The 15,371-nt window shown below is 54.1% G+C and overlaps 5 protein-coding genes across 5 annotated transcripts; 2 read left to right on the top strand and 3 right to left on the bottom strand.

Annotated features, from left to right (window-relative positions):
• Nucleotides 1-153: 153 nt before the first annotated feature.
• MYCGRDRAFT_50274 (uncharacterized protein) lies at nt 154-847 on the top strand (the record flags this gene model as incomplete). Its single annotated transcript, XM_003847986.1, has 2 exons — nt 154-369; nt 443-847. 2 exons carry the CDS (start codon nt 154-156, stop codon nt 845-847), a joined length of 621 nt encoding a protein of 206 aa, XP_003848034.1.
• A 1,222-nt stretch (nt 848-2,069) lies between these two features.
• On the bottom strand, nt 2,070-2,993 carry MYCGRDRAFT_30178 (uncharacterized protein; the record flags this gene model as incomplete). Its single annotated transcript, XM_003848011.1, has 1 exon — nt 2,070-2,993. A coding segment is annotated over one exon (924 nt), but the record flags the coding sequence as incomplete, so codon positions are not given.
• Nucleotides 2,994-4,044: 1,051 nt separating this feature from the next.
• MYCGRDRAFT_50818 (uncharacterized protein) lies at nt 4,045-4,950 on the top strand (the record flags this gene model as incomplete). The annotated part of the gene is made up of 3 exons (XM_003847987.1): nt 4,045-4,360; nt 4,389-4,399; nt 4,516-4,950. 3 exons carry the CDS (start codon nt 4,045-4,047, stop codon nt 4,948-4,950), a joined length of 762 nt encoding a protein of 253 aa, XP_003848035.1.
• A 4,053-nt stretch (nt 4,951-9,003) lies between these two features.
• Nucleotides 9,004-11,025, bottom strand: MYCGRDRAFT_50458 (uncharacterized protein; the record flags this gene model as incomplete). The annotated part of the gene is made up of 1 exon (XM_003848010.1): nt 9,004-11,025. The coding sequence occupies one exon, from the start codon at nt 11,023-11,025 to the stop codon at nt 9,004-9,006; it is 2,022 nt and encodes a 673-aa protein (XP_003848058.1).
• A 518-nt stretch (nt 11,026-11,543) lies between these two features.
• MYCGRDRAFT_106420 (uncharacterized protein) lies at nt 11,544-12,566 on the bottom strand (the record flags this gene model as incomplete). The annotated part of the gene is made up of 2 exons (XM_003848009.1): nt 11,544-12,014; nt 12,085-12,566. 2 exons carry the CDS (start codon nt 12,422-12,424, stop codon nt 11,614-11,616), a joined length of 741 nt encoding a protein of 246 aa, XP_003848057.1.
• Between the last annotated feature and the right edge of the window lie 2,805 nt (nt 12,567-15,371).

Raw genomic sequence — 15,371 nt, forward strand, 5'->3', positions numbered from 1 at the left:
GATGTTGAAGTCAAGTGAAGTTGGCGGCTCTCTCCAATGCTCTCCACACCCCGAGACGAGGCTCAACTTTTCGCCGCGGAAGTCCCTCCTACGACATCCAACTCCATCTCAACTTTACCAACGTCTACCCTCCATACCACATATACAGCAATCATGGCCGGAGGACTCGTCAAATACCGCCATCTCAGCCGCGACTCAGCACACCGCAAAGCCCTGCTCCGAAATCTCGTCACCTCCCTCATCAAGCACGAGTCCATCCAAACCACCTGGCCCAAAGCGAAAGAAGCACAACGATTAGCAGAGAAATTAATCACACTCGCAAAGAAGAACACGGAAGCGAGTCGGACACGAGCACAGAGTATATTCTTCGTACGTGACAACCTCAACCGCCCCAAGACGCACTCTACGATCGCAACGACTGACATGATCCACCACCACACAGACCCCCCACGACCTCCTCCCCAAACTCTTCGGCCCCCTCCGCGACCGCTACCTCACCCGCCCCGGCGGCTACACCCGCGTCCTCCGCATCGAACCCACAAAAGAAGACCAAGCGCCCTCCGCGCTGCTCGAACTCGTCGACGGACCCAAAGACATGCGCATGGCGTTGACCGCGCGCACGATCGCGAATTTACGCGCCAAAGCAGAGGAGAGAGGGGAGGAGGATGTCAGGATCAATGATATGACGCTGCATAATGTGAGGAAGGTGACGAGGTTTAGAGAGAATGGAGAGGAGGAGTTGGAGGAGTTGGTCAAGCGGTTTGAGAGGTTGAATGATGAGGGGGATGAGGGGGTGGAGGTTGTGAGGAAGAAGAGGGTTTATCCGAAACAGGAGAGGAGTCGGTAGTGGGGATGAGAAGGGAGGATGCTGAGAGTACGGATGGCAATGATGTGCGGCTTGATGAAGACCTGTGGATGGGGAAGGAGATATCTTTGCAATTGGCTGCTGCTGAAAGGTGCTGCCGAGGAGGCCATGACAATGTCGTCTACATCAGTGATTTGACAAGGCACGCGAAACCTGCTACGCGAGAAGACGCTTACGGCTGCAGGGACTCAAGATCCGCCTCGAGGATCTCACGGGGGGAAAGAAGGAATGTAGATATATGTTACGATTATCTTGCCTCGTGGAAGGCAAATGACACTGCAGCAGCGTCCTATCAAACGATCGACCGGAACTCTTCACAATGTGCTGAGAGTCGACCATCTCATCAATTGATGTTTGGTCTGTACAAGATATCACAAATACCTATACAAGCATGTCTTTTAGCTGTATCGAAATGTACATCCTAATCACCATGCATCCCCGACCGCCCCCTCCCCTTCACAGAAGCAGTCCCACTCCTCCTCCACCCGCTCCGTTCCCACTCCACATACTTCTCATTCTCGGCGACATGTTCATCCACGACCCTCTGCACTCTCTCCCGCTGCTCCTGAGTCGCGCCCTCCCAACTCGCTTGAATCTCCGCCCAAACGTGAAGCATTCGCTTGTAGCCTGTGACTTTATAGAAAGCGTTGATGGCCGCGAGCGCGAGGGACGGAGTCATGTAGGTGGGTCGGTCGAGCTCTGAGGTAGGTGGATCGATGTGCGGGTCTTCCTCTTCCGAGTCTTCTGGGGAGAAGGGGAGAGGTGCTTCTGGAGGAGGGGTTGTCTCTGGGGGAGGGGAAGTTTCTGTGAATGGTAGTGAAGAAGGGTTCACAGCGGATAACTCCTGGGACCGGGGAGATTGAGCAATTGAGTTTGTGTGCGAAAAGTCGTAGTCCGTGATATGCATTGGTTTCGTCGAAACGTCGCTAGAGGTTGGCGAGTATCGGTAGCTCTTGACCTGTGAAGATTGGCTGGCGACCATCAAGTTACCACTGGCATCTTCGGCCTGGGGTCCAAGTGATCGGTATGAATTCTCAGGCGGTGAGCCTTGTTCCGAAACAGCGCTTTCCTGAGAGGCGTCGGAGAAACCGTCTTCCAGATACTCGATACCAGAAACCTCCTCAAGAATGGTAACATCGTCTGATTCATGTTCAGTGACTTGGGCTTCCACCGCCTTGATTCCGACCACTCCAGCGACTTCTGCCCACAGATTCTCCAAGCTCATCCTGCTCCAGGCCGAGAAAGCGAATCCGCCGTGCGCCGCGAAGCCTCTCAAGACATGCACATACACGCTTCCATGCACGTTGAAGTCCTTTTCCTTCATCTCGGCCAGCAACGCATGTATCCTTGGCAAATCACCCGATGTGTGCGCATGGTACTTGATCATGATCCGATATGTGTTGGCATTCGGCGCGATTGGGGCGGCTTTTTGTAGTTCCTCCCGCTTCTTCCCCATGCTGAACTTGCCACCAAAGAACGATGCTTCATGTCGTGACTCTTCTCGGCGAAGCTTCTCGCCCGTCTCATTGAGAAGCCCGCCCAATTCTTTCATCTCCCTCCAATCAGTGGGTGGAGCGGTCCCGCACTTCTCCTCGTGCAGACGTATCATCCTCGCAAAGACGGTCTCCGCGGCTGGAGCCTCCCCAGCACGGAGCAGACTGACGATCACACAATTCATCACCGCTGTGTCCACGATCTCGCCGGCATTGACGAGCTCGCGGAAGGCTTTGCGAACACCATCGCCATCCCGTTTCATCCCAGCGTAGAAGATCACTGACGTTCGGAAGTAGCGATTGAGCGGCATCTTTCGGGCCTTGAGCTCTTCGAAAATTGTGTCTGCAAGAGCATATCTCCCAGAACGCACTGCAAGGTCGAATATAATGTTGAAGGTCACATTCGTTGCCTGTTGTCCAGCCCCTTCCATCTGCATCCATGTCTGCACCGCAGCTTTGACCCGATCGCCCGTGACCCTTCTCATCCAACGCCCTGAGAATGATATCGCAGTGTTCCAAACCATGTCGTTCAATCGAACGTTCTCTGACACGCACTCGTTCAACAGCGCAAAGAATCTCCTCATCGCAGCTCCGTCTTCTGCATCGTGGTGTTCTACCCACGCTAGGTGACGGAACGTACGGTATATGATGTGGTTGGTCAGGTATGGTGGTCGTGGTGCAGGGAGTGCCTCATATGCGGACCATAAGTCGCTGAGTGGCACATAGCCCAGCTTGTTCTTCTGGACCAAACGAATGAAGTCGGACAGTTTTCGAGCATGCTTTGGTGATTCAGGATCGCGGACCAAACGTTTACCGGGACGGGAGTTCTGTTCCTGAGACGGGGTGAGGACCAAGGAAGATGCGAGCGGATAGTGCTGTTGTCGATTTGGAAGATCAGGAGGATCTTCGGGAGGGAACGGTGGGTCCTCAGTCGGCGAACGAGGATTCTTGTTGAAGCCGGGGTAGATGTCGACCAAGTAGTTGTATTCCTCCGGTGAGATGAGTGCATCCAGTGGACGTCTTGCTGCTTTACCAGACTTCTTCGGCCATTGCAGTGCAGACATTGACACCGATCGGCATTGACTGCCTTGTTGTAGTCTCCCGCTCTTCAAAGGTCGTGTCTGCCATTTCACAGCCCCGTACTCCACTCTCTTCCGATGCTGTCGACAAGTGCTCGCCGCTACCAGTCCTCGGATGAAGACATCTTCCACCATACGCTGCTCAACCTCCCGCCTCGCCCTCGCACCCGTTCTCCGCGTGTCATCGATTCGACATCGCGGCTGGTGATGTGTGCGGTGGTTTTGCTGATAGCATATGGGCGCCGGCCATGCGGCAGATGTTGTGCGGGAGGTAAGGCGGGAGTTTGGCTTGAGCAAACGACTGGTCAAGGACATGAAGCGCACGACATGGTGGCGGCTCCATCAGCTTTCGATGACCATGTCGAAGCGAGGTGGTGTCGTGCAATGGGAGTTGTCGCGTGAGAGAAGTGAAGCTTGAACATTGGAAAGTACGACCGCCGCCAAGCTTGAAGACCTTCACCCCCGAGATTGGCCGCAACACTTCATCGCCATTGACCTCGATTGCGTTCTGGGTATTCGACCACTGCGGAACGTTATCGAAGAGAGACTCGAGAGGAATTTCGACTCTTGCCAGCGACAAGCAACATATCCAAGACTACTGCCCGCCATGGGCCGCTACGACTTTGCCGCTCAGAATGTCCACAAAACCGCATCACAACTACTAGCCGCGAAACGACTACAAGCACCACCACCCTGGCACAGCATCATCGCAACATATCCTCCATCCGATCGACTTGTACGAACACCGAAGCAACGGCCTCAAAAGCCTGGCAAGCGAGCTTCTCGACTCTTTCAACCGCTCAATGTCAAGTACGAAGAGGATCGCCTGCGATGGGAGTACTTCAATGACCACCCGTGGGAATTGGCGCGGCCGAGAGTAATGCTCGAGGAGGATGGTAGAGATCATGAGAAGTGGGACTGGAGTTTGCCACTGGACTATGCATTGCGAAGACCGCCTCCTGGTGCGAAGGACGCTATGGGAAGGCAGCTGGACAATGAGTGGGATAACAAATTTGCGACACAAAGTGGAAGGCCTCTGAATGGTGAAGCGTGAGTCTGCTCGTCCTGATCCCCCCAGAAACCACTTCCTGACTCAAACCTGCACAGCGTCGTCCAACGACAACAACACCTCATGAAAGCAGAATCCCTCCCAGCAGCAAAAGCCTACGACCGAGCCCGCAAAGAACTCTACCGAGCCCGACATTTCCGCGAAGTCCAACAACGAGTAGCTCGAGAAGAAGCTCTCGCGCAAGGCGCATACTTCGGTCCAGGACCATTGCAAATCGGAATGCAAATCGAGGACAAAATGTACGAAAACTGGAAGGAGTGGGCCGTTAAGGAGATTGCAGCAGCGAAGGCTTTGGCTGGCAGTGCGTATACCGGCCTGGAGCAGCAGGCGTCCATCATCGAGGGCATTTCGGACGAGTCGGAGGCATTACAGGAAGTGGTGGAGAGCGTGCCGGGGTCGAATAAACTGCCGGCTGCAATGGGTGGTGTGGCACTTCATCCTTGATGTGGAGTAGGCGTAAAATACTGACTCGGCCATGGCCAAATTCAATTGTACAAAGGCATCCTATCAATGACAGCATCTCAGGCACGGCCAAATCAACGATATGTTTTTCCGCGTGGTTCATTTCACTTGACGCGATACTCACGCCTCGCAGGAAGAGCGATCGATGCTCGGTGGTCACCTTCATCGTAGAGCATGCAAGAGTGCCTTGCGAACTTTTCCCACCACCGAAGCTGCGTTTTCTATGCACCGAGGATGCCAACGCATCATCAGCTACAATGTCAGCATGGAGGGAGTACATGAAGGCGAGAGCTGAGGATGAAAGAATTCGTCGCTTCTGGATCCTGCAGGACCAATCGTTTGGTGCTCTTCACGTCAAAGCTCGAGCTGCGCATTTGCCTGTGTACCCAATAACCTTGATTCTGCGGCTTCAAAACAGCTTGTACAAAAAAGAAACACTGTGGCCTCGAAATAGAGGCCGTTCCGAAAGAAGACCCAATCTGAGGCTGAGCTGCGGTTTTTGCATGCGTAGCGGAAGTAGGAGAGCCAGGAAATGCCAAACAGATCATGGAGCAGCAAGCTCCGACGACTTCGTGCACCTACCACTGTGTGGCTCTACGAGGCCGGCCAGAATGTGAATCGGAACGACGGTGCTCCTTATCATGGAGCAACGTGCAGTGGCGTGCGAAGACTGCGTTGCCAGGAGCTTGAAGCGACTCGCGCTTTGATCGCATACTCCTGGAAAGACTCACGAAGTGTGTCAGAAGATAAAAGGCCACCACCTTTGTGAAGTAACATATAGTACAGTATAGTACAAGTGAGCCAAATCGAAAAGCCGTCCTCCAACGCAATATCCAAAGGCGACTGAGATCACAAGCCGCAGTTTGGTGATCCAATCTGCCGAGGAAGTTGCTCAAGCAAGGTGACTCGATCAGCACTCCTTTGTGGACGGCACGTTTCCGCCATCGTGCACGCAGTTCGAGCGCAGAATGCAGATAACGTCGCCGTGTTGTGCCTTTCAATTTTGCCTCGCAGGTCCTCAATGCTCTTTGTAGCGAAGTGGGTTGTTCTTCCAAAACACAAGTCAAGGACTGAAAAGCAAAGCTCGGTATCAACGCCAAAAGCAGCAAGCCCCCCAGAGAACAGAGAACCTCGAGTGCCGGTAAACGCCCCTTGCGTCCGACAGACAAGTCACTGAGAAGCAAAGCTCGTTCCCAAACGACAAAAGCAGGAAGCCTCAGAAAGTATAGAGAGAGACTGCTGGTGAAAGCCCCTTGCCTCACATCCAGCTGCCGAGGCCGTGTGGACGCAAAGGTCGGCCGGCCACGCTCACATAGTGAACATGGACGGGCGCGATCACGTGGGCACTTCATAGCTGTGTCCGTGACCCGACAAGACTGGGCATCAGGCGCGCCGCGCAACTGATGAAGAACCCTGAAGATGGTAGACCAGTGAGTATCATTTTCGTCAATGTCGGCCGAGTGTCGCCCTGCAGGGCGGCCATGAACATCGAGAGGGCCAGCCCTGTGGCGATAGACCCCCAGAGGTAAGCTCGGCCATTACTCGCCATGCAACACACGCGAGAAACGTAGTTTGACTCGGTGAGAAACCAAAGGCTGACCAAGAGGTTTCTCAGCTCCTCCTCCCCAGGCGTCGTTGCGAACAGGATCCAGATCAGCAAACCAAGGCCAATGGCAATATCCCCCGATAGTCTTGGAATAAAGCGTGGTCTACGCACCGCAATACAGCCGATGTTGACCAGTGCGATGAGAGCGGCGATACCGGTCCCGATCTTCAAGGCGCTGGCCTCAGTTCCACGCCAGCTTGCGAAAAGGACGGGCATGTCGGTCACAGGAGGGGAGCCAGTTGGAGCAGCCGATGCACAGCGAATCGCCATGAAAAGAGTCAAGAGACATAGCAACCGTAAATGGGTGGCCATCAGCTGCAGCCAGTTATACAGGATCAGGGCCAGGAATGAGATCTCGTTGGGTGACGATTTCGAATGTGCGCCATGCTTCTGGTGTTGCATTCCATGCTTGGATTGAATCGATGTCTCCTCCAGGGCATTTACGTCTATCGCTGTGCAGTTACCCTCAGAGGCCACGTCTGAACCAGAGAGAATCAAGCGTGGCTTTGGACTGGCCCGAGGAGTATATTGCTCGTTAACCAAGGGCGCTCCAGCTTTGCCCTCGAGATGTAGACGCAAGGCAGAACACCTTTTTCTGGCATTTTCAGCCGCCAACGTAGTGGATCCATGGCATCGGCTGAAGGTGAAGGGGTTTGGTAGCGTATCGAGGTCGAATTCTCCGTGCGGCTGCAAGACGAGCGGAGGTGGAACACTTGCGGTTCGAACTCCCTACGATCGCGGAGGTCAGCATCAACGCGCAAAAGTCCCATATCCTCCGGATAGGACAATCTTCTCTGCGATCGCTTACTCTGCCATCCTGAACGTCAATACACTCCGGGCTTGAGGTGTAATTTTTCGCCATGAAAGCTGTCACGCCTTCCACGTACCGTCGACTTGTTGGAATCCTTGTTTGGCGGTATAGGGTGGGCACCAGCGGATTGAATTGATGTCTCGAGAAGCCGCGGACTTGATAGAGTATTCCTGTGTCGCAGCTCGAGGTGGTGTGATTGCCCGTATTGTGGAATGGCGTGGAGAGGATTCAAGGTTCAAACATACCGCTTCTAGTTACAAGACGAGGTACTCGGCGCAGGTCGTATGGCTTGATGTAACCGATGCTGACGGATGATGTATGCGTTGGCCGCCGACGCTGTGCCTCCACATGATCTCAGCTGAGCTGCTGTGTCACGACCCGCACTTCGAAGGAGCGGATACACTTATCGGAGTGACGGCGGCCTCCATCGATGACGGCGACCTCACCTCCTTCACGAACGAAAAGCTCTCAACGTACAAGCCAACTCAGCAAGCCGTGCTATCTCGCATCAACACATCCAACGCCGGCCGAAGCCAGACCCGGAACCACACGCTCTCTAAAGTGCTCAATAAGGAACAAGCGACAGAGATGTCTTTCTGGGCTCTCTTCGGGATGCTCGGCATGGACGGAGCGACAGAATCGTCTTTAAGCCGGGCTCAAATCGCCGAACATGAAGGCAGGAGATGGAATCACAACGTGGAAGGGAAGGACAAGATCCTCGCTATCTGCGAGCTCAAGGAAAACGAGGGGCAGACAGACAAAGAGCGGAATGAGAGCTCAGGACAGACTGTCGGGCTTGGTAGAAGTTCGAGGAGGTCCAGGTGTCGTCCAGGCTCGTTCGTGGGAGAGATAGCAGCCGCTCGGCCTTATGTGCAGTCGAACTTGAGAAGGGCTACCCTGCTCTTCATTCCAGCGCCGGCCATTTGGATCAACGATTACGCCGCATCGAAAATCTTGATGAAGGGACAAGCCGTATTCATCGACGCCGCCACCGTGGCAAGCTCTCGCCGGGAATGGTGGATAAATGTGATTGCGAATGCAAGTATTGACCACTGTACCGTCTGGATACAGGGCTGACGAAAGAGCAGTACATATCCCTTCCACAGCCCCGTGAAGATATCTCGCCGGGAATGTTTGTGACCGCTTCTTTGGTGCTGATCGTTCTGGTATGCGTTCACCGAAGGCTGCACGACCAAGACAAGACCTGCGACTGGATCATGGCTGCGAGTATTGGTACTGCCTTTGCGGTCGGTACGTGGGCGCGGATGGACACGCTAGCGATTGTCTTCAATCTGATACCATGGGCCGCCTGGGCGGGCTGTAGCATCGCAGAGGCAGTTTGCGCCTTCATCTGATGAGAGAATACTTTCGATGGCGTTCGCAGGAGTTGTTTGATTTTATTCTCTCACGAGTACTCGATGTCGGGAGAGCTGCAAGGCTGCCCTTTTCATCTTTTGACCCATACTTCGATATACAGCTGTCGCAAACGTCCGTGCTCGCGATTGATCTGCAAGCAGAGCCATGCGATGAACGTCCAATACTTATTGCTTCAGCGTTCGTTCCGCGTCGTTCGAATCTCCGCGGCGCTTCGGATGTGTAGTATGGGAAAGACAGACTTTTATGCCTCATCATCGCTCGCATCTTCCACTCTGGCCCTCCGTTGACGTTCATCAGCGACGGCATCACCCACCGCCTGTGCTTCACCCCGGATCATCTCCTCCAACCTCTGTCGAATCTCGTCGAGATCTTCCTCTCCAGCCCCTGCTTCAACTCGATTGAGCAAATCCAGAACCTCTTCCTGATTGCCTCCTTCTTGAGCGTTCTGTCCATTCCGCCCAAGAAGTCTCAGTATACTACTCGCATCCCACATATCCTCGCTGCCATCGTGCATTGATTCAATGACGGTCTCCTCTCCTTCGGTAGTGATGCGGTCTTCTGGTGGCAGAGGATCACCTGTACTCTCCAGCATTTGAGATAGCTTCCGAGGAATCAACTCGATGAACTTCGGCTCATCGCAGAGGAGGACATGCCGTGCTTCGTTGCGGGAGATTTCCCTCGTGTCTGGCGCTGCGGGTGGGACGACGTCTCTTTGCACTGCGGCGCAAGTCTCGAGGAGGAAAGCGAGGGCGTCTGCTGAATTCCAGATGTCCTTTGCACGGATGGCGTAGAGTTCTGTGAGGAGGTTTTCGTGGTCTGTTCGTGTTTGAGCACCCCAGATTCCAGGAGAAGGTGTCTGATTAAGTTCTTGTAGGAGTCGGGCGGGCAGATATGGATGTTGTGTGACGGTCTTGAAGAGTAATCGTTGAGCTTGGGAGTCGTTTCCGGCGCGGAACTCAGCGAGTGATTGTGAGAGGAGGAGTTGTGGCGGAAGGGGTTGAGGGAATAGCTGCGAGCGGGAGAGGGCGAGGTAAGAGGTGTGTTGGTTTGATCGCAGGGCGTAGTGGTCCAGAACAAGTGAGAGAGCGTACGGATCGTTGGCCGGATCGAGAGCCAGTAGTAGCTTTGACCACTCGTAGACAGTCCGCCATAGCGCACGCATCGCGAGGTTCTGGGAGTATCGCCAGACTGCAAGATAGAACTCCCGATTGGCAGCGTAGCGGAAGTCCAGCCGTGCACGACCTTCCGCCAGTGCTTTCGGGAAAGTGCTATGTACTGCACGACCGAAGGAGAAGAGGGCTCGGGAGAGAAGATCACCAGCCGTAGCCGGGTCACGTTCCTGTTTGGCAATTTCGGAGACCTGGAGGAGGGTAGAGATGTGGTAAGGGTTGTGCTGGAGGAGAACGATCATGCGTTGAGGGTCCATGGAGGCAACGCAGGTGTGGAACTCTCTCTGGACAGACTTGTACGTCGAGTTGTGGACAAAACGGTAGAGGACAGTGCCGTCAGCCCGCTTTTCCGTGATCTCCATTCCCAGTCCTCCGCTTGCTGCTGATGGCCACTCTTCCTTGCCTTGGACGAAAATGTTCCTACGGAGGGCCATGGCCGCAAGACCCGACCTCCCATCTTGGCGATTCCCGCGGAGAGCTGCCGCAAGGCCGACCTGTTGTACACGACGGTTCTGACGCCGATTTCCTCCAGCAGCTCCAGGCGGTGCTGGCGCATCTTCGTCCTCGTCCTGCTCCAACGCTGCGCGACCGAAGAGCCGCTTCATCTCATTCTGAGCGTGCAGATGTGTGGTATCGATGGCCAGCAGACGACATTCTTCGTTGACCTTCTCCGCGGCGCTGGCTGTGGCTGTTGCGGCTTCTGAGGCTTTGCCATTCGTGGAGAGTTGTTTCAACGCAGCATCGATTTCGTCTAAATCTTCCTCCTTGGCTTCCACCTCCTGCGTGATTCCAGCCTTGGCCTTCTTCTTCTTCTTCTTTTTCTTCGAGGAGGATCCCTTCGGCGTGACTGTCGCCGCTGGGACTGGTGCTGGCTCGTCGTCTTCGTCGGTGTCGTCTGCTTCCGGCTCTGCGTCATCCTCGCCTTCCTCCTCCAGCATGGCGAATGCACTCTTCTTTATTGTTGCCGCAGGAACCTCCTCCTCCTCGCTCTCCTCTTGATCTTCCTCCAATGCCCGGGCTTCCTGTTCCAGCTGCTTCAATCTGTCTTGCTCTTCCTTCTCTCGTTGAGCTTTACGCAGTGCTCGTGAAGACATCTTGAAGGGTGTTCCTCAGAGCCAGATCTTGAGAAGTGCTGGGTATCTTTGACGCGCACGAAAGGGAAGAGGCGTAGTAGATGTTTGGAAAGATGTTTGCCATTTAGAAAAGTTGACGATGATGACGTGACCTTTTGTTTGGACCCCACATTCACATGCCAATCGCAAAGTGAACGTCAATCGTCCTGCAGCTTTACACGGTGTCAAGGCACACAAATCAAGTGCAGCAGCACAGCAGAATACCTCGAATATTGATATTGTATAGTATCGCCGAAGTGTGCGGACGACTCTCCGAACATGGACAGTGAGCAAGCAAGATAAGGTATCGTCAAAGGTGTGGAAAATCGACAAGGCGACTCATGAGGAGCAACGGGAGCAACAGGCGACTTATCTCAATCGCGAAGCCGACTAAGATGCCCCGTCGCGTAGGATGATAGGTCTGCAAACGCCTATCGGCACTTTTCAGTGCACAAATGGTGCGGTATCTCGGCTTTCGTCCAACAGACACAAGGAATACATCAGAGTCAAGACGGGTGTCAGTTCCGTACTTGAGGTTATTGAGCTCAAGCATGTATCGCACAAGACACCTCAAGCAGCATCGACCTTCTCCGCAGTATCCGCAACCTCAGCAGCCGTCTCCGCCTTCTCCTTATCTTCCTTCTTCTCTGCACCACCTGACGCTCCACTTGCATCGACCAGCTTCTTGACAACCTGCATGGTCGGCTCCGGACCACCTGGCTCAGCAGCCAACACTTTCCCACTCTTATCAATTACGAAAACTCCACGGGTGGTTCCGCTTGGCGCTTTTTTCAGACCGATCGCCTTGATCAAGGTCGCTGAAGGATCGCAAAGAAGTGGATATGGAAGGTTCTGCTTCGTCTTGAAAGTTGTGTTCGATTTCGGCGAGTCTGTGCTGAGACCGTAGATCGAGAGACCTGTCGACGTCAGAGCATCGTAAGAGTCGCGAAAGAAGCAGACTTGTTTCGTGCCTGATTGGACATCTCGTTAGCAAGACTGGTAGCTATGAGTAGTCGATCAATAGGCAATGCGGAGACCTACAGCCTGGTGTCGAGGCTTTTGGGTACGTGAACAGGACAACGCCGGCCTTGCTGGCGGCCAGAAGCTTCGCAAGAGTCGTCTTCTCGCCATCGTTGGTCACAATGTCCCCGCCGAACGAGTCAAGGTCGGTGATGGTGTCGCCGACCTTGGCCGGACCGGATTTCGCTGCTGCTGCTGCTGAGGGCTTCTTCTCTGGCTCTGGGGCAGCTTTAGTCGCAGTCGGTTCAGCTTTGGCGGCAGGTTTTGACGTCTCCTTTGGGACTCTTGGTTTCGATGGAGCTCTCTTCTTTGGTTCTGGAGCAGGCGCAGCCGGCGCCGGCCTTTTCCTGAGTTCCACCATGGTAATGTAAGATGGTCGATATGTTGAGTGTTGGAGGCAGAAGCTCCGGTAGAAGAGCGCTTTGAGTGCGCAAATTTCGCTTGATCGTATGGGCAGGACAAGAATTGAAGCAATCGACTGGTTGTATTTCTACGAGAAAGATACGGTAAGCAGCGTTACTCCAGCAGCGACGCTGTGAGCTTGTGAAGCTTGCTGGAGCTCTCTCCGGCAATGTGGTGCGGCGGGGCGTCCGGAACGGCCCGTCGGCTGCGGCTGCGGGGACGAGGCTAGACCAACGCACTCCACCACCTCACCTCTTTCAGATCTAGTCATCTTTAGTCCACCCATCGAATATCGACATCAAGCAACGCGAAGATGCCGCAAAAGGAGAAGAGATCCCGTTCAAGCTCGAGCGGTTTGCGATGGCTCTCAAGATCTGGTTCGTCATGGTCATCAATTCCAGGAGCAGCAGAGCCAGGGAACCAGCCTATTGCCTCGAGGATTCGTCATCCTCGCCGGGCAGCATCATCCGCTTGAGTGCAAGGCCGTTCAGTCACCGTGGAATTTGAGCAAGAATTGCGCGGCAGCACGCAACAAATTACCAGAAGCACCACATCAATCTCCACCAAGAACGAATACAAAAAGGTATGCTGTGCCCGAAGCTCTTACATTTTGCTACATCCTCGCGCACGTAACAAGTCTTCCATGAAGAGGGATGTCCTTCCAAGCACTCCGACGGGACTACAGGATGTGCATCCCGCGGGGTAATCCACGAAGCTTCAGGAATCACATTCAAGAGGCCAATGAGTGTGCAGAGACGCCTTATCGTCGACGTATACCATGATACGGATCTGGCGTTTTGAGCTTGCGGGAAGCTTGAAACCGCCTTATCTTCGCTTGATAATGGAGTTGTTGCCACCGTGAGACGTCCAATCGGTCATAGCGACGGACGTTGCCATCAGATTTTCAGCTGCCTCGGACTTGGCCAGCCAGTGGTAGATCGTGTGAGCTCCTGCCGAGCTTGGAAGCGTTAGAAGCCATCTTAAGCTTCGCTTTCAAGGAATCCGCAAGCCGTGGAGAGATCGAGGCTTATACGTGCAACCGCTCAGGCTACAGTCGGTCCGCCCGCTCTGCAGGTGGTCAGCGGTCAGTCTGCTTTTGTCACTGGTCCATTCATGTATGACGCTCTGCACTCGAACTCTGATTCGTCAATTCACATGCTTTGACAAGTTGTGAGCGTCCGACGTTCTGGACCATCGCGTCTGCCGCTATCTTGCTTGGCCAATCCTGGCAGTAGGCAAGGCCCCTCCAACGCAGCGCAGCCGTCAGTGTCAAATCGCTTAAAGCCAAGACGGTTCCCATCTGCCCTCAGGATTCCGTTCCGCTGCAGCTCAGATCTTCTACTCGCCGCCTACAGAAATCGGCCTCACTCTTGGCCCTATTTGCAATCAATTTCACTCGTTCCTCACTTCGACATCCATGTTCGCTCTTTAAGACATCGACCGACATTCCGCCATTTCCTACCCAGCTGTGCCACTCACAAGCTTTCCAGCCCACTCAATCTGTAAACCTGTCCGGAAAGCCATCACGTCCATCACGTCGACCGACATTCCGACATTTCCTACCCAGCCGTGCCACCCATAAGCCTTCCAGCCCATTCAGCTTGGCAACCTACCCGGGGAGCCATCACGACCATCACATCGACCGACCTTCCGCCATTTCCTACCCAACCGTGCCACCCATAAGCTTTCCAGCCCATTCACACTTGTCAATCTACCCGGGGAGCCATCACGACCATCACGAGCCATGGGATTCCTCAGCTTCTTCCGCAAGGACAAAGTCCTCGTCAAGGAGGACATAGTCATGACGGATGGACTGTCGACGTCTTCGACCAACACTTCGACCTCCAACAGCACGACAATCTCGAAGCTCAAGCACGGATTTCCTCACGATACACTGCCTACCAGCACCCTTCCGAGCCGGATCAGCAATAGTAGATGCTACAGGGTTATCTACACGATTTGCCAGCATTTTGCTCGATCGCAGGCCGCGATGATATCGTGGCGGGTAGCGTCTGTTCGTAAGTCGATTCTACTCTCTCACTTCTGGCGGTCTCTTGTCTTGCATCTTTGATGTGATTATTGCGAACTGACGAGGCTGAACTAGTCATCATCGCCGAGTCTGTATCGCTTGGCGTACTGTCCCTCCCATCCGCGGCCGCCAGCATGGGGCTTGTACCCATGGCCTTCTTGATCATATTCTTCACATGTGCCACCTACTTCGCCGGCATTGTGCTTTGGCAGTTCAAGACGACTTATCCGCACGTCCGCAGCTACGGAGATATTGGAGCCCTCATGTGTGGCAAATATGGCCAATTCATGGCCGAGTTCCAAGTCGGGCTTCTCCTCGGATTCATCATGGCTGGACATATCAGCATCTTCAGCACAATGGCCAACCAACTCGCGGAATCAGCTGGATCTCAATGGCGCTGCACAATCTTCTACAAAATTCTCGCTGGGATCATCAGTTTCGTCTGCAACCTGCCACGCGAATTCAAGTCTAGCAGGGAGGCGGCTATGCTTTGTGAGTGCTTTTCCATTTGAGCAAAGAGAGGACCTGGCGCTAATCTTTGTCGCTCTCATAGCCGGGATCTCCATCACCACTGCCGCCTTCATTACGATTGGCGGGGTCGTTGCCCAGGCTCACGGTCAGACTCATCCCACTGCCCAGGCTTTCACTCCGATGTCAGAGACAAGCTTTGATGGTATCATTTCCGGCATCAACATGGGTAAGGAACTCTCAGCTTTGCAGCAGCATGAGTCTCTAAGCCTTTACTGACCTCTGGCTTTCATCTCACAGCTTCGGTATCTTTCACCGGCTCCATGGCGTACCTGCCTATCATGAACGAGATGGAAAAGGTGGCCGATTTTCCAAAAGCACTGCGCGTTGCTCAGGCTTACATCGGATC

Source organism: Zymoseptoria tritici, chromosome 12 (assembly GCF_000219625.1).
Source record: "Zymoseptoria tritici IPO323 chromosome 12, whole genome shotgun sequence".
Classification (NCBI taxonomy): Eukaryota; Fungi; Ascomycota; class Dothideomycetes; order Mycosphaerellales; family Mycosphaerellaceae; genus Zymoseptoria; species Zymoseptoria tritici.